At 45.5% G+C, this 23,230-nt stretch overlaps 2 protein-coding genes across 3 annotated transcripts in view; one reads left to right on the top strand and one right to left on the bottom strand.

The window, feature by feature from the left end:
• LOC102976114 (core-binding factor subunit beta) overlaps positions 1-23,230 on the bottom strand; it is a 245,217-nt gene that overhangs the window by 112,306 nt on the left and 109,681 nt on the right. The window lies entirely within an intron of this gene.
• On the top strand, positions 778-23,071 carry DYNC1LI2 (dynein cytoplasmic 1 light intermediate chain 2). Of its 2 annotated transcripts, XM_024124834.3 has the most exons (13): positions 778-922; positions 1,068-1,141; positions 3,157-3,273; positions 7,264-7,494; positions 13,592-13,761; positions 14,702-14,795; positions 16,013-16,148; positions 18,314-18,425; positions 19,073-19,132; positions 19,879-19,920; positions 20,332-20,449; positions 21,284-21,400; positions 22,829-23,071. In XM_024124834.3, exons 1-13 carry the CDS (start codon positions 816-818, stop codon positions 22,927-22,929), a joined length of 1,479 nt encoding a protein of 492 aa, XP_023980602.1. In that variant the 5' UTR covers positions 778-815; the 3' UTR covers positions 22,930-23,071. The 2 variants fall into 2 exon arrangements, with proteins under 2 accessions (XP_023980602.1, XP_023980603.1); XM_024124835.3 differs by lacking the exon at positions 7,264-7,494.

The raw sequence follows: 23,230 nt of genomic DNA, 5'->3' as shown, positions 1-23,230 counted from the left end.
CTCCTATTTCTGGTGTCAAATGCTGGCTCCCAGAAAATATAATTTTAAAAAACCAAACACCTGTTAATAAGTAAAATCAAGCGAATTACTCACTACAGTAAAGATCACTACCTCGTGGTCTTAATAGGGTCAAGGAAGGAGGAGGTGAAAAGCAGGATATTTGCGAGGATTTGGGGGTCTAGTTTAAGGCCGGTCTTTCAAATCGTGGTTCGATTAGGATTAAGCGAAGTTCATGATAGAATAGATTAAGATCGGTAAAATTGGAAGTACCGGGATGCTATCAGAAGATAGCCGGAAAGCATTGGGTCCTTGGTCAGGTTTCTCAAGATTTCTGAGCTTCAGGTTCCTCAACCGTAAAAGAGTTAGACAAGATTCAGTGAGATATCCTGTACTGACTGATCTCATTCCAAGGCCTGAGTTTTTCGTTTCAGTCCGTCGGGTGCCTCGGCCCCAGACGGCGCAGCTGGAGCAGCCAGCTGACGGAGGACCTGGAACGGGTGTCGTTGCGCCCCTCGGCCGGCAGAGGCCGCTAGTGCGCCCTCCACCTGGGTGGCTCCCGCTCGCGCCGCCGCCTCCCCGAGCAGGGCTGCCCCGCCGGCCGCCTGACCGCCGCCCACCTCCCGCCTCCGCGTTGGTCTCACGACCCTGCGGGAGCCCGCGGACATCGCAAGCCCGGCGGAGCTCGGCGGGCGGCGCGGGCCCGGCGGAGCGCGGCGGGCGGCTGGGGGTGCGGCAGGCGCGGGCGGGCTGGCGGGGTCCTCGTGGGTCCTCGGCGGGCCCGGGGGAGGGCCCGCTTTGTGGCTGCAGTTGGCAAGATGGCGCCGGTGGGGGTGGAGAAGAAGCTGCTGCTGGGCCCTAACGGGCCCGCGGTGGCCGCCGCCGGCGACCTGACCACTGAGGAGGAGGAGGGCCAGAGCCTATGGTGAGACCGCGAGGCGGCCGGGCTGGGCTGGCCGGGCCGGGGAGGGCGCGGCCGGGCCGGACCGTCGGACAGACTAACGGGCCGTCGCGGGCCGGTCAGGTTCAGGCTGGCCCCGGGGCCGACCGCTGTGCCATTGTCCCCACAGGTCCTCGATCCTGAGCGAGGTGTCCACCCGCGCCAGGTCCAAGCTGCCGTCCGGCAAGAACATCCTGGTTTTCGGTGAGCGCCGGTGGCGGGGCGTTGCCCGGGGAGCTGGGGTGGGCGAGGCGGGCGCCCTCTCACTGGTGCCAACCTTCCCTCTCTCTTGCCGCCTGCCCTGGAGACCCTGGCTGGACAGCCTGTGAGTGGCCAAGTCCACCACGGCCGAGGTCAGGATGTTGCCCCTTGTCGAGAGCCCAGAGATGCTGGCAAGGGCTCGTCGGCACATTCCTTAGTCTTTTGGCCGCAACATCAGCTTTGCTTTAAATGTCCCTGACTTCCTGCGCTCATAGCCTCGAAGTTTACCGAACTGCGGGCGTAGAGAGGGGAGGGAGTAGATGAGGTTCACGGAGGAGGCGGGCGAACGAGGTGACTGGGGGTCGTCGGACTGTGGGGAGATCCCACAGGAGCCATTTCTCTATCTTGATGAGCGGTGCACGGTGGGAGGGGCTCTGCAAAGGACAGCAGGCCTTGGATTCCTCCCCAGGGACGTTTCCTACATTATTTTAGCTTTTACTGCTGGGTTACCTGGGTTAGGTCCCTCAGCGTCTCTGGTCTCCTTTCCTCATACAAGTAAGGGAGTTTGGTTGGGTTCATTCATACAGCAGACCCATTTGTTGAGTGGGTCGTTTACTGTCGGTTGGGCACTGGGACAGACATCCCTCAGACACTACACAAGAATCTCAGTTTAGTGAGGCACAGATAGATGTGTTGGTGATTGCACTACACCATGTTGGGCATAGACAGATGATTTGGGGCACATCATATGGCTTGATGCTGTTTGGAGTTAGGTGTTTTGAAGGGTAGGTGTTAACGTGCAGGGGCCCAGAGGGTTAGTGTTTGCAGGAACACAGAGGTGACAAGGCGAGGGGGGTGGGGGGTTGGAAGCTACCACAGCCTCCTTGTGGAAGGTGTCTGATGAGGTAAGTTCGAGGCAGATGGTGGAAGGCTGAAGAGTCAGTGCTTTTTCCTGAAGGCACCGATTCTCAAGGGCCTTTTATTTTACCTCCATCCTCTGATTCTCATGGGAGGGAGGTTTTCCCTGTGAGGGTGGTTTTCCCACTGTTTTTGAGGGGAGTGGCTGGTCTTTAGTTGATGACCACTGCAGCAGGTAACAGAAGACCGTTAGAGGTCTTCATGAATTGGGGGATCAAGGGCACCAGATCTGTGTTTAGAAAGGGGGTGCTGGCAGCAGAGTGGCAGGTGGCTCAAAATGAGCAGGTACTGAAGTCAGGCTGAGTGCTCACCATGTCCAGATGGGATGTGGAGGGCCAGAGTAAGGTAGTGGCATTGGGGGTGGAAAGGGGGACTTTGACCTGTGGGATGCCTTTCAGTTCTCGTGTTCTGTAATTCCATATTACTAAATCCCAGGGGTGCTTAGTAGTGTTTTTTGTTGGTGACTCTTTCTGATGTTTAAGGTTTCTTTTGCGGGGAGGGAGACTTGTTGTTAGCTGGCTGGAGGGGGATGAGGAGGCGCTTGGTAATTACTAAGATAGTGCTTAAGAGTTTTGCTTAGGTCTGTAATTATTTTCATCAGTTTCCTAGCCTTCAGGGTGCTTACAAAAGAAATATACTAAAATCAAAGGTGAATAACACCTTCATTCTTTATGATTATGAGGCAGGATCAGACTTTTTAGTTCAGAGTCCCTAGTCTTTAAGGTTAATTCTATTCTGAAGATTTCTTGCTTTCCTTGTGGTAAAAGTTTATTTTGTGAGAAACTAGCCCCACCTTTTACTTTCACTTTTCCAGATGCGTGTCTTATAAATTATAGGTAGGGCCTGCGGACCTGCCTTCTTCCTTTCCTTGTGAGGTAAGGATGACTGCAGTAGATTGTCATTTTAGATCTCGGAAATTGCCGCCTTTATCACCTCTCCCCACCCTGACCACTCTTACAGCAGGTCCTGCTTTGTTTATGAATACAGGTGAGGCCTCAATAGCAAGCTCTACATGAAAGTTCCTTGTGTGAATGTCCAGACTCCCCATCCTTGCCTAGAATAAGCGGTACGCTTTGTCTTCTTACGTGCATCACTTATAGGTGAAGATGGTTCTGGTAAAACAACGCTCATGACTAAACTTCAGGGAGCTGAGCATGGCAAAAAAGGAAGAGGCCTAGAGTATCTCTACCTCAGTGTCCACGACGAGGACCGAGATGGTGAGTGAAGCATTGATCCATGCAGGTCTCTGACTCCTCGGTTGCCACTCCTGCAACATGCCCAGGCATTCTCAGTTTTCTCTTTAGGTCTAAGAATTAGTCACAGGGGAATAGATGAAGTGTATCTCTTTGTAGGACTTTACCTATTTTTCTTTATAGAGTATGTTAGCAAAATGGGGAATGGGCCTGTTACCTGCTGCTCTGGGTAGCCCTTGCTTAAAAGGAGAGACTGAGGGTAAAGTTTCAAATGCACATAAAAGTAAGAAACTGAGAAGTTTTTGGACTTCCCTGGTGGCTCAGTGGTTAAGAATCCACCTGCCAACTCAGGGGACACGGGTTCGAGCCCTGGTCCGGGAAGCTCCTACATGCCGCAGAGCAGCTAAGCCCGTGTGCCACAACTACTGAAGCCTGAGCGCCTAGAGCCTGTGCTCCACAACAGGAGAAGCCACCGCAATGAGAAGCCAGTGCACCACAACGAAGAGCAGCCGCCTGCTCGCCACAACTAGAGAAAGCCCACGTGCAGCAACGAAGACCCAACACGGCCATAGATAGATAGATATATAAAATTTATTTAAAAAAGAAACTAAGAAGTTTTTAAGTGCTTTGGACTTTTCTGTGAGAGAAACACTTGGCAGACTGATCTGGGCACCATTGTTACTCTGCCTGGTTTTAGTGGAGAACCTGAAATTGATGTGGTTTAGAGTATAAAAGCTTAACAGATATTCACAAGAGAGTTTTGAGTCTTTTTGTGACAGTGTAGAAATGCTGATTGCTTGTGGGTTTTTGTTTTGTTTTGTTTTTTCCCCCAGTGGAGAGAATAGAGGCTCAGAGGTAGTAATGTTCTCTTAATTCCTCATGTCTAGAATGTGGATAATAATCGTTTTCTACCTTCTGGGTAATTGGGATGGTTAAAAGTGCATGGTAAAAAAAAAAAGTGCATGGTAAGCTCTATTATAAGGATTAGATATCATTTAAAATTGTGACAAGTATGATTGTGAGTTGGATTGGAATAATGGTTTTTGGTTACCACTTGTCAGTAATACCTCCTTTGTAAACTTTTATGCTTCATGTTAGGACTTGAATGGCTCTAAAATAAATAATTATTAATGCCTAGGTTTTTTTATTTGTAGAAAAGTTACCGTGTAACCTAAGGATGAAATATCGTCATTAAATTACTTTCATAAAATTGTGTTTACCCATTTATACAGTAAGGACCATGATGTAGGAGTGATTATATAAGGGGGCAAATCCCACCACCTCTGGTCCCCCGAAGAAGCTGAACCCAGGTCTTTCCTTGCGCCTTAATTCTTTGAGCTCCAAGAATCATTTAAATAGAGGGGAAAAACCCTTTAATCTTAACTTAGTAGTCATCTTAGAACCCCAAGATTTTATTCCTGCTCCTTCTTCCCTGGCTTCCTTTGCTATACTGAACATTCTCTGAAGGATGTGGAAGAAAGGTAGGAGGTAGACCTGGTGCTAAGGGCTCTCCTTGTGTAAGGAGAGCAGAGGCTTTCCAGTGCCCACCTAGGCCCACCGGAGTTTGTGTAGGTAGGGTTGGGACTCAGGGGTCACTGAGCTGGGCTAGGGGGCCTCATATGTCTGAGTGTTTTGCTTCCTGTCTTTGATGATTATTGTGGAAAGAACTTGGGCTTTGGAGCCAGGCAGAACTGGTTCAGAATCCACTCCGGTAGTCACTAGTTGTGACTGACTTAACCACTCTGCACCTCATTTCCAATTTGTAGGTTGACAGAATGAGAGGTGGCATGTGTCAAGTGTAGCTGGGTGCTTGAGACAGGTGGTAGGTCTAGTACCCTTTTGAAAGCATACGAAACATGGTGTAGATACTCTGACATTGCTATAGCTGCTTGTTTCAAAGGGGCATAAACATATTTCATGCTAAGCATCAAAGTAACTATATTCATTTACCTTTGAGTTAAAATACATGTTAATTTTTATTTCAGATTCCTTAAGGTTGCCTTAAAAACTTTGATCTCTGCATTTATGGGATTTTTTTAAGCTGCCTACTGTAAGTTCCTCTTTGATGAAAGAGTTGCCCTTGCCTGTGGTTAATTAAACATCTTTTAGCCCCAGTATTTTTTATTGTGTGGTGTGACTAGGTTATAAATATACATTTTGCAGGCAATCACCCAGGTAGAGAAAATAGGTTCTGGCTTGTCCTTGTTTTGTGGTAGGACATGGCATGTCAAAGGACCTCTGCTTTAAGGGTTGGAGGCATCCATTTAATGCCACATGTGGTCTGTGTAATCTCCATGCACATGGCTGAGTTATATGTCGTGGGCAGTGGGAAGAAAGGCTAAAAAAAGAACCATGTCTGGTGAGGGGCAGACATTAAAATCTGTAGACTTCAGGTACAGTGCAGTTTGTTTGTTTGTTTTTTGGCCACGTTGTGCATGCAGGAGCTTAGTTCCCCAACCAGAGATCGAACCCGTGTCCCCTGCGTTGGGAGCACAGTCTTAACCACTGGACTGACATGGAAGTCCCAACAGTGTAGTATTTTTGAAGGCATTTGTAGAATCCAAGTCAAAACCGCTATCTGAAATGCATTAGAGTTTTGAAAATATAGCTAGCTGTAGATACCTTTGTTGTACTGTTGAAATAAAGTCATGAATATAAAATTTTTCACAGCATGTTAGTGAATTGATTATACCCAAAAAAAGGTAGCTAACAGAAGACAGGTTTTTAAAGGGTAAGTTGCAATTTATTGGGGAAGAAGTTAATGAAATGATATTTTTTTTTTTTTTTGTGGTACGCGGGCCTCCCTCTGCTGCGGCCTCTCCCGTTGCGGAGCACAGGCTCCGGACGCGCAGGCTCAGCGGCCATGGCTCACAGGCCCAGCCGCTCCGCAGCACGTGGGATCTTCCCGGACTGGGGCGCGAACCCGGTTCGCCTGCATCGGCAGGCGGACGCGCAACCACTGCGCCACCAGGGAAGCCCGAAATGATATTTTTGATAGTAGGATTTCTCCCTCATGGTGCTTTTATTAAAAAAAATTCTCAAAAAGATGTCTGAAATTTTTTAAAAAGTATATTATTAATTTGGAGAACTATCTTCTACAGTTTGATCATCCAGATATAATTTTAGAATCACATGCTTCATTAAATGTCAGCACTTGCACATTTGTCTGTATATGTTTTTAACTTTACTGTGGAAAACAAAACTACATAAAAGCGTAGACTATTTTGATGAACCCCAATATATCTGTCACCTGCCTTCAGGTTACAAGTTCTTGGTCAATTTTATTTCAGCTGTACTCTCACCCTCTTCTCTTTTCACTCCACATTGGATTATTAAAGCAAATTTCAGACATTATATCTTTTTATCTGTAACTACTTTCATACGTATGTCTAAAAGATTAGGATTTTTAAAAACATAATCATATCAAAAATAAGTGTAATTCCTTAATATTATCAGGCACCCCGTAATTCATATCTCAGTTTATATAAGTAATGAGTTTATCTTGGCATTTAAATACAAAGGTCCTGTCTCTTTGGCACCCTTTGTGGTATGTAAGCACACTGTTTAGTGTGACTGACACAAGAAGAGCTTGTTTAACCACAGGCTCTTCAGCACAGCTTGCTGCCTCACAGATTGCTGATATCTTAGAAGAATGGATTATTTAGACTATGGCACAGTCGTCCAGGGAACATTTGTAGCTTTTATTAGGGTCTTTTGATTCTTATTGAAAGCTAAAATGTCCTTCACTCTTTACTCCTCAGACATTGCTGGAATCTTTTTGGATGTGGACACAGTATATTATGGTTGTTAAAAAATTTTATAGTTTAGACAGTTCACAAGGCACCTTGATGAAGAGTTGCTGTCCACTGAGCACTTGGACCCTTTTCTGGTTAGGATTTCTGTCTCTGTTCTGTGTGGAATTCTGTGGCTGTCACCTTTAAGTTCTTCCTTATGTGGCTCTTCAAGCTGTGCTGATGGTCATTGTCAGTAACTTAGCTTCACTTCTTTTCTTAGATCACACACGCTGCAATGTGTGGATTCTGGATGGAGACTTGTATCACAAAGGCCTGCTGAAATTTGCAGTTTCTGCTGAATTCTTGCCGGAGACCCTGGTGATTTTTGTTGCAGACATGTCTAGGCCTTGGACTATGATGGAATCTCTACAGAAATGGGCTAGTGTTTTACGTGAGCACATTGATAAAATGAAAATTCCACCAGAAGAAATGAGGGAGCTGGAACGGAAGTGTAAGTAAAACAGGATTTTCTTAACTGGAAAATTCACTCGTCGTCTCTTTGGATGGTTCCAGCCACCTTCCTTTTCACAGTGTCAAGAGGCTGCAAAGCTTCCCTTACAGAGTGATTGTGTTTTGTTTGCACCATTTATTTCAGATTTGCTTTTGTAGATTCAGTAGTCAAAAAGTCTTCAAAGCAGTCTTTATCTTAGCTGTCACAGTTGAAGAAAATAAATCAGTATTCCTTCTTATTTTCGTTGGTTCTCTTTTATAATAAGGATTATAATGGGTTATAAGGGTTATATGATCAGTTCTGTGAGTCTTTTTGCTGTTCTGTTAACTCGTGGTCTGCTGAGTTAGTATCAGTGGGTGTAGAGATTTACTGGGATCTCTGCAGCTTGAGTCCATTTCCCTGGGATTCCATTGAGGTCCTGTGGACCCTCTTGTTGACAAGTTTAAAGGAAGACCCACAAAAGATAAATCTTTCAGTTCCTACCTTAGTTCCTTTGGGGATCCAGCAAATATGATTTTAGTTAGAAATAAGAAATTCTTTTTTTTTTTTTTTTCTTCATTAAAATGAAAGGATATTTTAAGACTCAGGGCATCCAAGCCCTTTTGAGAACAGAGAACTTTAAAGGAAGTTCTTTTTGTTTTGTTTTGTTTTTCCTTAATGTGGTTCAGAAGCTTGTTTTTCCTTTTCGTTGCTTCTGTGCAGTTACATCAGCTTCTGTTCACTTGCCAGGGAAATGGGAGGGGCAGGGGCTGGAGCTGTGGCAGCAGCAGTGCTGTCTTGGCCAGGGCAGTCTTGGCTTAGCCTGGCTTATTTCCACGGGATGACATCATTCCCTTTAGTGAATTAATGAGGGCTTCTGGAGCATGGCACACAGGATCTTCAAACTTACTGGCAGAAGGGTTCAGAAATTTTGATGTGCTTTACAAATCAAATTTCTTGCTATGTGTCTTCCTGTCATAACTTCACTTGCTCCTGACTACATTAGCTAAAACAGGGAGTTTAACATATAATTCTTTAGTTTGCTGTGTGCATGTGTGTTTCCTGGGACACCCACGTGTGCTGCAGTGATTGTTATGCAGCTCAGCGCATCTGTCCTCAAACACTGACCTTTCTAGATAAAGCCTATTTTTCCCCTGAAATAGAGACCCTAAAGACAACTTCTGAGAATAGTTCAGAGCCTGAAGAGCTGTTCTCCTTTCACTGCGCATTTACCATCGTACCCAGACTAGTGGGTTAATGCACAGGAGATTTCAGTTTCTGAACCTGTTTTCTTAGCGTTATAACCTTGTAAAGATTTGTTAAAACAGAAAAAAAGGAAGAGATTGAGCCAAGGATATTTTCCTTTCCCAGATAGGGAGACTGTCTGCCTGGTGCCAGGTCTGTTCAAGGCATTGGGGATACATACAGCAGACAAGGTGCCCGCTCCTGGGGAGCTTGTGCTCCCATGACACACTGAATTTATTTTGTGGTCTTAGTCATTGATGTCTGTGTTGCTTAGGATTAGATTGAGCTGCATGTGACACAAACCCAAAATAACAGTGGCCTAAACAAGACTGGGTTTTATTTCTCTCTCCTGTGAATGAAATCCAGAGGTAGTTCAGGCCTGGAAAGCATCTTGAGGAAGACAAGTCAAGGACCCTGGCTCCTTTGTGCTTACTGCTTTGTCATCTTTAGGGTGTGGTTCTCTTCCTCTTGGCAACCAGATCTCCAGCCTTCACATCTGTGTTGCAGGCAGCAGGATGGAGGAAAAGCAAAGAAGGGCTGAAGGGTGTGTGCCTGCTGTCTTCCTAAGGAGACATTTCCTAAGGAAATGTAGTCTGTGTGGCCGTGTGTTCTGAGCATCAGTGCTCGGTTTGGTTGTAAGGAGGAAGAAGAGAGGACACTGGAGGGCAGCTAGCGATTGCTGGAACCAAATACATGCCTCATGACTCTGGTTAACCTTCTGAGAGCCTCTCTTGTGTTCACCACCTTTCCTCTGAGGTGTTTGGAATGGTACTCACGCCTTTCTGTTACCTGTTGAAGGAGTGCCTTTGTTAGTGCTAGTTTTAGGTTACATTTTAATAAAGTGGTTGGCCATCCTCTTGCTTAGAGGACTCCCACTTTCCAGATTAATTGGACTCTAGGTATTGTATTGAATGAGCAAAGGGCTGCCACCCAACCTGCTTTCTGATCCAACACCAGTCTCCAATCTGCTGAGTTTGGAAAGCTGCTCTATGGCCAGCCAGTCTCTTTCCGGATTAGGTTCCTCAATGGCCCTGAATCTGTGGCAGCTGCTTGGCTGCAGGGTTTGTCTGAGGGGGAGGGCAGAGCAACCCCTAAAGCTGCCAGAAGGTGGTGCTTGTGTGTAGGTTAGTCTTGTCTTTCCTGCTTTGTGTCTGGGGCTTCACTTGCTTATCAAGTAGAGGAAAAAGATTAGGTACAGTCTCTTGGGTCTTCTCAGAACTGTGGAACCAACGGGTGATCAATGAGGTAGGAGGAAAAAGAAGAGAAAGAGGCGGCGCTCTGCAGTCTCCTTCCTATAGCCACTCCCGTCTGATGCTAAAGGGGAGCCCCTGGTGGGCTGATGGCCCCTGCTGTGAAATACTGGCCATCCCACCACCTAGAGAGAAACTGCTAATACTGTGGTATGTGTGTACCCTAAGGGAAATGCACATTTTATTATCCAAATTACACAGTCCTCACTATGTTTTTATCATTCCTTTTCACCACCTCCGTTATGAATATTTGCTCTGCCTTCCAACTTATTTTCTAAAATGCTGAGTTATTAAAAACACATGTGCATTTCCTACTGTTTTTGGATAGCCGTAATTAAGTCATTCCTTCAGAGAATGAATAGCCTAGCCCAGGGTTTCCCAACCATTTTCATATCATGGCCTATGTAGAATACAGCAGAGTTTATACAGCATGCTGGGTAGTGGAGGTTTGTGGAGCAGACTGCTGGAGCTGCCCCACCCGTGCCTTCCTTCCCACAGTCACTTAGCTTACCTGTAACCTGTTCCAGACTCTGCCATGCTCACTGTATTGGAAGCCTGGTTGAGTGCCTCATGTGACCTTGGGCAATTATAGATATTGCCTTGGACAATTATAGATAGATACCCAGACAGTTAAGCCATTGTATTTTTCATTGACTTGAAGATTTGTTAAAATGCTTTTAAAGAGAAAATGTGGGAAGACTAAAAAGAGTACAGATTCTCAATTATATTTATATTATAAATGTAATTACATATGTAAATGTAATTACATACATATAAATTACATTTATAACTCTAGAAAATGCAAACTAATCTGTATTGAAAAAAAAAAAGCAGATCAGTGGGGTTAGGGATGGTGTTGAGGAGAGGTGGGGAAGATAGATGACCAAAAGGTACAAGGAAACTTCTGGGGGTGATAGATAAATGCACTGTCTTGATTGTGGTACTGACTCATGGGTGTATTCATATGTCAAAAATACCAAATTTAGGGAGTTCCCTGGTGGCCTAGTGGTTAGGATTCAAGGTTCTCACTGCCGTGGCCTGGATTCAATCCCTGGTTGGAGAGCTAAGATCCTGCAAGCCGTGAGGCATGCCAAAAAAAAAAAAAAAAAAAATCATATTTACATTGTAAACATGCGCAGTTTGTTGTGTGTCAATCTTGGCTCCATAAAGCTAAAGTAAAGCAGATTTAAAAAAAAAAAAAAGAAAGAAAATGTGGGAGCCTTTGATTTCTTAAGAGCCTTCAACAGTCATCAGAAAACCCTTCTCTGTTTTTGTCCAAAATGCAATGCAGTAAAGATCTCTTTTTTTTAAAAAAATAATATATTTATTTATTTTTGGCCGTGTTGGGTCTTCGTTTCTGTGCAAGGGCTTTTCTCTAGTTGCAGCGAGCGGGGACCACTCTTCATCACGGTGCGCAGGCCTCTCACTGTTGCGGCCTTCTCTTGTTGCGGAGCACAGGCTCCAGACGTGCAGGCTCAGTAGCTGTGGCGCACGGGCTTAGTTGCTCCGCGGCATGTGGAATCTCCCCAGACCAGGGCTCGAACCTGTGTCCCCTGCATTGGCAGGCAGATTCTCAACCACTGAGCCACCAGGGAAGCCCAGTAAAGATCTCTTGAGTATTCATTTATTGAATCTGAAGAAATAAACTGCACTCATGGTAAAAAAAAAAAAAAAAAAATCTCTTGAGTAGATTGTGTTTGTGTGTTTTTTTGTTTTGTTTTGTTTTTGGCTTAGTTGCTCCGCGGCATGTGGAATCTTCCCAGACCAGGGCTCGAACCTGTGTCCCCTGCATTGGCAGGCAGATTCTCAACCACTGAGCCACCAGGGAAGCCCAGTAAAGATCTCTTGAGTATTCATTTATTGAATCTGAAGAAATAAACTGCACTCATGGTAAAAAAAAAAAAAAAAAAATCTCTTGAGTAGATTGTGTTTGTGTGTTTTTTTGTTTTGTTTTGTTTTTGGTTTTTTTGGGGTACGCGGGCCTCTCACTGTTGTGGCCTCTGCCGTTGCGGAGCACAGGCTCCGGACGCGCAGTCTCAGCGGCCATGGCTCACGGGCCCAGCCGCTCCACGGCACGTGGGATCTTCCCAGACCAGGGCACGAACCCGTGTCCCCTGCATCAGCAGGCGGACTCTCAACCACTGCGCCACCAGGGAAGCCCTTTTCGTGTGTTTTGTTTGTTTGTTTTTGGCCACGCGGCATGCAGGATCCTAGTTCCTCGACCAGGGATTGAACCCGCGCCCCCTGCATTGGAAGCGTGAAGTCTTAACCACTGGACTGCCAGGGATGTCCCATGAGTCGATTATTTATATTGGCAATGAAATTACATGAATGAGCTTAATTAAAGAGAAGTTGTAAAGATGAAATGTTATATCTGTGCTTTAGGGTTTAGGCAGTGGTTTTTTCCCAGTATTATATGAAAGACATTGTGCTCCCAGATAATTCCAGAAGCTTATATAGCAATAATCTAAAATCTTTGTAAATTAGGACTCACTGTTTTAAAATACTCGAAACCTGTTCTGTGGATGAAGAAGAGTACATGCACTTTTCTCTAGTTTCTCTTTAATCTAGTTGTCTGTGTTTTCTCAGCATGTTGTGGATGAGAGTAAAAGTCCTTTTGGTCCTTTAGTCATGTTGTGTGTAGAAGAGTAGAGCTGCCGACTCGAAGTAGCTTTAATCATCATGTCCTTGTTCTCTGGCCTGACATGTAACCTTGAAGCACCCAGGAAAAGGTGCAGGTCTGTGGACTTTGTGTTCACTTGCGTTAAACAAGACCATGGACCACTCCCAGCTTGAAGGCCCTCCTGTGGGGTTGCACCCATGGCCAAAATAGTGCCAAGAAGTAGATGTTGTATCACTCACCCCTTCTTGTGTTAGGCAGGAACAGGTCCGTGACACATGTGACTCAGGATCTCCTAAAGATGAAACTGAGTCCCCAAGAGTGAGGATGATGAGGAGATGCAGATGGTGCTGGCAAGTCCAGCCTCGCTCTTTAGCACGGACGCACCTCAGCTGTATGGAAACAGCATGTTCTTGGTAATTCAGGTGGTTCTAATGAGAACTCTGAGGAGTTTTATAAGTTGTAACCTATTCTAGTGGTCGCGTCTGTTGAAGTAACACAGTTCAACTATCCTAATATTTTGAAAATGTAAAATATATAGGAAAAGTGTTGGGAATTCCCTGGTGGTCCAGTGGTTAGGACTTGGCTCTTTCACTGCCATGGCCTGGGTTCAATCCCTGGTAGCGGGACTAAGATCCTGCAAGCCTTGCAGCATGGCCCCCCAAAAAGTGTTTTGTTTTTCATAATAGGAACTATTGAAGCCTTAGGAGTTTTTAAAAACCTGTTTAATTCTTAAGAGTTAGATGCAATTAAAGATGACCAGGGGAATATCTTTACTGCTCTGAAGTTATACTGCTCAGACTGACTGAAAATGTCAGAATTGGGAATTTGTATCACCACCCCTAAATCCCTAATATTGCAGTTAAGTCAGATGCAGTTGGGAAGTTTGTCACAACTCTTTATGTTTTGTGCTTATTACTACCTGCTTCACTTTTCTGAAGCTGGCATGTGCGTTTTTTATTGTGTGTGTGTGTGTAATTTTCTTATTCTTTTTCACCTGTAGTTGTGAAAGATTTTCAAGACTATGTTGAGCCTGAGGAAGGTTGTCAAGGTTCCCCACAGAGAAGAGGGCCTCTGACCTCAGGTCCTGATGAAGAAAATGTTGCCCTGCCTCTTGGTGACAACGTGCTGACTCATAACCTGGGGATCCCAGTGTTGGTGGTGTGCACAAAGGTGTGTGCCAGGGCTTGGCTGGGTTTGGCAGTGCAGCAAATAAATAAATAAAATGCATTAAGAAAAAAAATCCAGTAAAGAACAAACAAAAAAATGAGGGGTTTCAAAAGTTCTTTGATCCTAGTCAGAGCCGCTAGGTTGCCCAACTGCAGCATGTGCCATTCACATCATATTCTGTGAGAATGGAACCCTGTGGAGTGTGCAGTGCACAGCCATGTCCAGTGGGCCTGTTTCCTGATGTGACCTTGTTTGATTCTTAGAGCAACTGTGAGGTGATCGAGGTTGTCATATCCCTGCTTTATAGATGTGGAAACCGAGGCCCAGGATGAAAGAAGAATCTGCAGTTGCTTTTCACTCTTATCTATTTATTTAATTAACGCTTGGACTTTGGGCTGTGGCTGCCTTCTTTTAAAAAAAAAAAATTGGGCTTCCCTGGTGGCGCAGTGGTTGCGCGTCCGCCTGCCGATGCAGGGGAACCGGGTTCGCGCCCCGGTCTGGGAGGATCCCACATGCCGCGGAGCGGCTGGGCCCGTGGGCCATGGCCGCTGGGCCTGCGCGTCCGGAGCCTGTGCCCCGCAACGGGAGGGGCCACAGCAGAGGGAGGCCCGCATACCACAAAAAAAAAAAAAAAAAAAAAAAAAAATAATTAATTAATTTCTTTTGGTTGCACTGGATCTTAGTTGTGGTTGGTGGGCTCCTTAGTTGTGGCATGCGAACTCTTAGTTGCAGCATGGATGTACAGTCTATTTCCCTGACCAGGGATTGAACCCAGGCCCCCTGCATTGGGAGCGCGGAGTCTTAACCATGGCACCACCAGGGAAGTCCCATGGCGGCCTTCTTTGAAGCTGTGATACTTTATTACTGACAAAGACAGTGTTCCCATCCTTAGCAGGCAGAGAGGCAAAAAGATGACTCCTTTCTCTTTCTATCTTACCTGCAGTGTGATGCGGTGAGTGTCCTGGAGAAGGAGCATGATTACAGGGACGAGCACTTTGACTTCATCCAGTCACACCTACGGAGGTTCTGCCTCCAGTGTATCCTTGGGGCGCTGTGTTGGGGCCCAGGGGCACAGGCTCCCCTCTGTGTGTGCTAATCCAGGCTTCCTCCAAATGGGGCATCTTCAAAGAGATAAAGTACCTATTGAATCCAGAATAGTCTTTTGCCAGGGTGAAATTGTATACATCAGCGGTCCCCAACCTTTTGGGCACGAGGGACGGGTTTCGTGGAAGACAGTTTTTGCACGGACCACAGTGGGCAGGGGAGGATTCAGGCAGTAATGCGAGCGATGGGGAGCGGCAGATGAAGCTTCACTCGCTTGCCCACCGCTCACCTCCTGCTTTGCGGCCCAGTTCCTAACAGGCCAAGGACCAATACCAGTCTGTGGGCCTGCGGTTGGGGACCCATGGTATAACATTATTTTACTTTCTAAAAGTTTACTGTGTTGGAATTTGAGACTTAATAATTTGTGCCTATTTTTGATTACTTTTTATTTTTAATGGTGTACATTTGATAGGCTTTTGTATTAAGAGGAAAGCTGATATGTGATAATTTTATTGCAAATTATTTTTATATCTTGGAAATCTTTTTAAACTTTGCTTTTTTTATAGAAAAGGTTAATTACCCAACATGATAGTGTTTGGGCTGCTACAGGGTTTCGTTTATGTTTATGTTTTGTGCTGTCCGTGAGAGAGATGCTGTGTCAGCAGACTTCTGAGTCTTGTTTCTGTAAAAATCTAATAGCAGTTGGTGCCATCATCCCACATCCTGGGTGGGGGAGGGTAAGGGTGGGTTCCACTACTTCCTTTGGGCTCTTAAGATTATCCAGCTCAGTGGAGGGTGCCAATAACATGTAGGTACCCAACTCTTGTATGCTTAATGACCAACTTGATCACATGTGGGCATCTGTCTAGGAAAGAATCTGTGTACCTTGGATATGCTGAGGGTTTTCCTGGGCTACCCTCAGAACCATTAAGTTGACTGCTTGGGACGCAACCTGATGGGTCAGAGGACAACAGTTTACATGTTCAAAAATGAACTACGTGGCCCGCTATTATCAACATGCTTTATGCTTTTGACCTGCTTCTTCTGCTACCGTTACCTTTTTAGTTCTTAAAATTTTAACGCTTTCTATTAATCGTGTGTTGATCAAAAACTGAGTATCCTGTGACTAGTACTTTGAGGATTGTGCTTGTATGTATTTGCTTTTGTCTCCTCTTGCAGTGAATTGGTTTTCCTTAAGCAGATTGATTAGATGGAGCGGCCTTGATTTACACATCAGTGAAGGAAGAGAAAAACCTCGACTTGTTGTATAAGTACATTGTTCATAAAACATATGGTTTCCACTTTACCACGCCTGCCTTAGTTGTGGAAAAGGAAGCAGTTTTTATGTGAGTTCTTTATAGGTGATGCTTTCAAATGCTTCTCTTCCTGGTACATTTATTTGCTCTTTACATTTTATCCTTCCAAGTAAGATGGCTCTGTCTCTCTCTTATACGGCCAGCTTTCTACTACATTGGGGCAAAGTGCTTGGAGTTGGACCTCATAGGGGATATATACACCCACCTTTCCATCTCTGCTCTTTTCCAGATTCCTTGCCATTCTGCTTCCTGTCTGAGGGAACTGGGTGGAGTGAGGTTAGGGGTGCTGCCTTTCTTCATTGAGAGCAAGTTGCTAAAACATTTTTGCCACTTACTGTCAACTCTGGTAGAATACCGGCTGAGTGAGGGAGTTGCAGTATAGGGAATTGGCGCTTTGAGGATCCTGAACGTTTTCTGTTGAAGCATCTGGTTTATTGGTATCCATTGGCAGGGATGACTGCCTATGCCCTCCCTCGCGCCCCATCAGCTTGGGCTTTGGCTGTACTGAATGCCTGTTGTGTTTCCGGTGTTTCACATTTGAGGAGCCACTGGGGCTGATTGTCCTGGGCAGAGACTTGGGTACCTGTTAGTCCTAATTTGTGTCATTCTCTCAGTGGAGAATGGTGGGTGTTGTGCATGCATAAGTAAATGTTGAAGGTGTGGTCTCTGAGAGGACTTGTGCTAGTATCATGTTTTTAGGCTTAGATATCCTCTTAAGAAAGAATTACAGTTCGTTCAGCAAATACTGAGCACTTCCTCGGAGACCAGGTTCTATGCTGAGGGCAGAAATGAATGAGATATGGTCCCTGCACATGGCACTTTAAGGGACACACACAGCCGAGGAGGGGTAGGGCAGTACTGGGGTAGTAGAGGCAGTGTGGCAGGGAGAGCAGAGGAGTGATGCTGGGAGGGTGAGTGGTGCGTGCCAGGCAAACCAGAAGGAGTGGAAAGGTGGGAGAGTCTGGGAGAAGACTGAAGGTGTGAAAGCCGAGAGCTCTCGGGACCGAATAGGCTGCCTCCTCAACATTTAGGGAGAGCCTCGCTTGGGCTCTTCCCAGACAGCAGACATAGAGACTTAGACTGATTTTAGAGAATCATTGTCTAGAGCAGTCAGGCCAGCACCAAAGCCACAAGCTCTCAGTGAGTGGTATGCTTTTGGAGTCAGTCAGTACCCAAATCACTTGTGATCCTGAGGAGAAGGAGGATCAGGGAGACTGGATGTGTTCAGGGCTGGTCCGGAGTGGAGAAGAAGCTCAGAGCTTCTGAAGGTGACACGGGTCATGGCAGTATCTTGGTCATGCTCTGTCCCTTTGCACCTTTGGTCCTGTTGGTAGTTGCCTGCTGGGGAGCCGGTGAAGTCGTCAGAGCCATTGGGGTGGAGAGCCCTGGCTAAGCACCTTCTCGGTTATAGAGCTGTGGAGCAGGAGTTAGATGGAGAATGAGAAGCCTGTGGGAACAATCAGTTGCCATCTTTTAGAGCTTCTAGATAAAAGTATGTCGTGTAGGGCATTTTACAATTGTTCCTTACCCTAGGCTGCAGCTTAACTTAATGGAACCTGGGTGCCATCCTGCCCTGTGATGTCAAGCTGGGCAGCACCCACATAGGATCCTCAAGAACTCCTTGTGTCCCTCTGTTTTGAGGCCCAGGATAGTGCAGGTCCTGCTACTCCCCTTGGCTCCAGGGTACCTATTCACACATCAGTAAAATTAACCAATCCATAAGAAAACTGTTGTCAGAAAGAAGAGTTCTCAGAGAAACAGCTCACAGGGGTGTCTTCATACCAAAGCCCAGAGAAACAGCCCTATCCTGAGCTCTGTCCTATGTGTTGCTCTGTATTCTCCACTCTGTCAGACAGGGCCCCATTGTGTGCTTGTTCTTCTCGGCAGAGTTGCGGAAAAGCTCTGAACACTTCCCGTGGGTCAGCATGTATAGTCAGTAAGATCTCGCTTTGGCTCCTTAGGCCTTGGGCCTCATGAACTCAGTACGAAGCAGGACCTGTGAGGTTGAGCTGATGGACTACACTTGCAGTGAATATTGGCTTGTCTGCCAAAAGCTACAAGCTGGCCCATCAGCTGCAGACCAGAACTTGTGGGAAAGGATCTCAGCCGGGAGTCCTCTCTAACTTGGAGTGTGCTGAGTATTCCATAAGGCAGTCCCAGGAAAAGCAAGTCAGTCTCTGTATCTTTGCCTTTAGACCTGCAGGCTGGGACAATGAAAAGAAAATAGCTATTTTACATGAAAATTTCACAACTGTGAAGCCAGAAGATGCATATGAAGACTTTATTGTGAAACCTCCTGTGAGAAAGGTACCCAAATCAATCACTTTAAGAATTGCAGGTGGGGAATTCCCCAGCGGCCCAGTGGTTGGGACTCTGCGCTTTCACTGCCGAGGGACTGGGTTCGATCCCTGGTCGGGGAACTGAGATCCCACAAGCTGCGCAGGGCGGCACCCCCGCCAAAAAAAAAAAAAAGAAATAGTTGTAGGTTTTTTTCATGGGAAAAGAAACTTATAAAGATACAAGTCTTACACATTGAACCATTTGGGGGGGTAAAAAAAAATAATCCAAGGGCCTTTTAAAAAAAGTTTTTAGGTGAAGTCGTGTTATGTAATTGGCTCTGGGTGGCACAGCATGAGTGATTGACTGCCACTGCTGCCTCTGGATTACTGTTAGTAGGTCCCACTTGCTCCTGTGATCGCCTGCAGACCCGGATCTGGGAGGTATTGTTTAGAACCTGCCAGACTTAAAAATGTCATTTGGCCATATGCCAAGGCTGGTCTTGGAACAGGGTCTTTGCCAGGCTAGAAAGACTTGACCTCTGCAGTCTCCACAGGGACTCCCCAAACCCGTGTTGAGACATGAGCACAAGATTCTCCTTTCAGCATAAATTTTGACAAGTAGTTGGGGGTGTTCTTGTCTGTGACCATGAATGAGTGTGTCACTTCACTTCACAGCTGGTCCACGACAAAGAGTTGGCAGCGGAGGATGAGCAGGTGTTCCTAATGAAGCAACAGGTAAGAAGACCAGTGAGGCCAGAGCAGAGGCCTTCTGACGAATGAAACCAGCTCCCTGGCAAGAGGCGGGGGTATCACAAAGAGCTTGCAGGGACAAAGGGGTTGCTACCAGTTCTTGTTCTCTCCCATTTCTAGGATTGGTACAGGGTAGGGGGGCCCCTCAGAGGATCCCCTTCCTGCCTTGCAGATTCTCCTACAGTGATAGGCTTAGTATCTTATTAAGTACCTGTTCTGTCTGCAAATGTAGATTTTCTGGCATAGTATTTCCCATGTTGACAGTTTACCAAACGCCCTGACCTTACTTCCATTAGTTCACATAGCCCCACACAGCCCTGTGCGTGAAGGCAGGTGAGCTGATACACACATTTTGTAGGTGAGGATGTAAACCCAAGCTGACAGTTCAGAATGCAGACCCAGTCCCACCTTTCTGTTTCACTGAGAGTGTTGTTAGACACATCACGGGTTTGCCTGATGATGCAGGCAGGTCAGCAGGAGGCGTTGATGGTTTTTTTGCCAACTTTTCCTCCCTTTTGTGCTCTCCTTGCTTCAAAAGTGGTTACTGGGAGTATTTTTTGTTCACCATATACCAAATTGCTCAATTTAAATATTTTGCATTTATAGTGTAGAACCTCTGACTTGGTTGTTGTTAATGGTGCCCTCTAGTGGAATACTTGGAAGTGTTTCTCCAGACCTTCAGTGCACTCTGCAGGCCTTGGTTAATGGTCGGTGTGTCCCTCTCTTTGCAGTCACTCCTTGCCAAGCAGCCAGCCACACCCACGAGAGCCTCCGTGAGTACCTTAAACTAAACAGAGGGTCAAGGTCCAATGTCATGTCTTCAAACTATACCATTATTTGTGAGAGCTTACATTTGTGTGAGCTTTTGTATATTCAAAGGGAATTTGGTCCCCCTAAAAGCCCAGGGCCAGGAACATGGTAGGAACTCAGAAAACGTCTGATGAAGCAATACAGGTCTGGGAATTAGTGAACAGGTTTTGTTATCTTGGTATCTCTTCTCTCAGAAGAAATTGGGATCTAAAAAAGGGACTGAGCTGGGCACAAACTCCCATTCCTGCCACCCTTCTCCCTAGACTGTGCCTAGACTGTGAAAAATACCCTGCAGAAGTATGTCTTCATTTTTGGAATATGTATTTTCTGTTATTTTTATGCCTGTATGTGACTTGGGCTGGTTTTGGACTTAGGAATCCCCTGCAAGAGGACCCTCTGGCTCTCCAAGAACCCAGGGCCGGGGAGGGCCAGCCAGCGTGCCTAGTGCCTCCCCAGGCACGTCAGTAAAGAAGCCGGACCCAAACATCAAAAGTATGTATCCTGTCTCTTTGGAGAGTGGTTTAGTCCTAGGCCTCATTCCTACTTTAGGGGCTGAATAGCTGGGTTTGGAAGGTGGAGACTCAAGGCAGCTGAGCTGTTTTCTTTCCCAAGAAGGGCTGCTTTCCACTTCCTCTTTCTGAGAGAGAGGGAGTTCATGGTTGGCAGAGACCAAGGCTTGTTCCTTTGTTGGAATTGGTGGCCCTTGCACCTGGCTTCGTTTAAGACCTTGGTTAGGCCTCTCTATATTCAGAGAAGAATACAGCATAAGAAGTCACTTTAAAATGTATATTTTGAGTTCTCGGTTTTGTTGCTTATTAGGTTTATATTATTACCATTTATGAATTGTCACTTGTTTTGTCAAGGTCAGTTACTTACTAGTTTAAGTAGCCCTTACCCCAGTGACTTAATAATACCCCAAGATGTTGGCTGCAGTAAAACCCTCAAATTATATTTAATTCTTGCATGTTCGATAACTGTTTTCTATTCTGAATGAGAGCTTTTCACAGCAGCTTTGGAACGTTACGGGCTTATAAAACTTTGAAAAACACTGCCTCATGGACGGAGATGATGTGGAGCACAGGTTATCTATTATGCCTCTGAACAGGTGGGAAATCTAAACAGGTTTCCATTTATTAATTATGCTAACATATAATCAGCCTTAGCAGTGGCAATGTATAAGGCATAGGCATCATAGTGAATGAATCTGCTCAGTATCCTAGGAAGATCATAACCACAAATGGATAATTCCAAGCTGAAAAATAGTTTGTTGCTGTTTAATTGAGTCATTCAGTTTGTGTGATGCTTTTTTTCTTAATGTTTCCTTAGATAATGCAGCAAGTGAAGGGGTGTTGGCCAGCTTCTTCAATAGTCTGTTGAGTAAAAAAACAGGCTCTCCTGGAAGTCCTGGTGCTGGTGGGGTGCAGGGCACAGCCAAGAAGTCAGGTACTGAAGGGCCCCCAAAGACTTAGGACCCTTGTGATTGAGGAGTGCTGGAAGGTGGGTTGGTGGACGGGAGTGTCTGCTTTCAGTGACCTGCAGACCCCTTGATGTTCTGAACAGATTTCTACCTTATACTGAGCAGTATACTTTACAGTAGGATTACCTTATTACCATGTTTGTTTCTTGGTACATTTAAGGTGGGATTTATGTATATTCAGGTTCTCAAGAACTGACTGTTGGGTGAGTTGAGGTAGATCCTAAATATTGGGCTGGCCAAAAAGTTCGTTCGGGTTTTTCTGTAACATCTTACATAACAAACTTTTTGGTCAACCCAGTACATGGCCTGGGTGTAGAATTCTGTCCGTTGGAAGTCATGGTCTAGAGTGTACCATTGACATTTTATTTAGTCTTTAATTTTCTGTGTTGCTTTATAAGGATTTTGCTCACTCTCCTGCCTCCAGTCTTGCCATCAGCTGCCTGTGAACCCTCACTGTCTCACTGGAGGGTCGTCATTTTCTCCTCCATGAAGCTCCCCACCCTTGTCACACATAGACATCTCTGTGACAGCCCACCCATCTGTTCTTCCGTATGGGCACGTAGGGCAAAGTCTATGTCTTGGAGGTCTCTGAAACAAAAGAACCAGGTTCCTTGGGAATTACAAATTTTCCCAGAAAGCTTGAGGCCATTTCCAAAGGGTTTTAATTTTCCATTGGCTATAAGGAATATTAATACAGTATTTTCCTTAATTGGTGTTTTCCAATCAAAGGAAACCCTCAAGAAATCACTCCATCCTCAGATCAGCCTGTGCCTTCAGGTGCTCTGGAGATCTTGGAGACTCAGAGTCTGTCTGATCTGGTGGCCCAGGCTATAAACTGGTATTCCCTGGGAGGAAATAGGGGTCACTTCTAGGCCCCAGTTAGTGTTCAACAACAAAAAATATGTGCACCAACTTTGTGCTGTATCAGAATGGCCAACCTTAGTCTTATATTCTTACTGAAATATGGTGTTTCCAGGATATCCATGTGAGTCAGTTGTAATTAGTAACAAAACATAAATACCTGTTCTGTTTGAGGCACAGGAAGTCGTTTGCTGCATGCCAGAAACTCAAATACCTCCTCTAGGAAGATGGTGATGAGAGTGCATAGGGGTGAGAGGGTTTTCAGAAAGGCTTTTGTGTTTGGCACAAAGGCATCCCCAGGCAGGGGGCAGTAATGTAGTCGGGGAGCCCAGACCTGTGGCATTTGGAATTAAGAAGGGCTGAATTAGAGTCTGTCTCCTTATAACCATTGCAATGAAAAAAGACTTTCCTCATTCTTATTGGAGTTATTATCACCAAAAATGATTATAGAAATCTGTATAATTTTAAATGTTCCTTTAAAAAAAAATTTTTTTCTGCTCTCATCACTGTTGCTTTTTCTTTTTTCTTTAAAGGACAAAAGACTGTGTTGACAAATGTTCAGGAAGAACTGGATAGAATGACTCGAAAACCAGACTGCATGGTAACAAACTCTTCAACAGAAAATGAAGCCTGATCCTCCTTAAAAAATGCATATGTAAAATGACCAAATAACTATATTGATCTGCTCTAAGACCAGGATTTTTCTGATATGGCACATGCTATCAGTTTTTTGGGGCAGGGGAGATGAACTTAAAAAAAAAAAAAAAAAACAAAAACTTCATTGGCTTGTCCGAGTGTGAAATGCACCTTTAGGAAGGTTATGTGTCAGACCCCTTTGTGAAGGATAACCCTTGGACTCTCAGGCATGTGGCTCTCTCATGGGCAGCAGGTGCAGCTGGGCTTTTTGGGGAGGGGAAGGTAGATGGAGAGAAAGA

Source organism: Physeter macrocephalus, chromosome 17 (assembly GCF_002837175.3).
Source record: "Physeter macrocephalus isolate SW-GA chromosome 17, ASM283717v5, whole genome shotgun sequence".
Lineage (NCBI taxonomy): Eukaryota > Metazoa > Chordata > Mammalia > Artiodactyla > Physeteridae > Physeter > Physeter macrocephalus.
The sequence above is the reverse complement of the archived record's forward strand: the minus strand, read 5'-3'. Positions and strand labels throughout refer to the sequence as shown.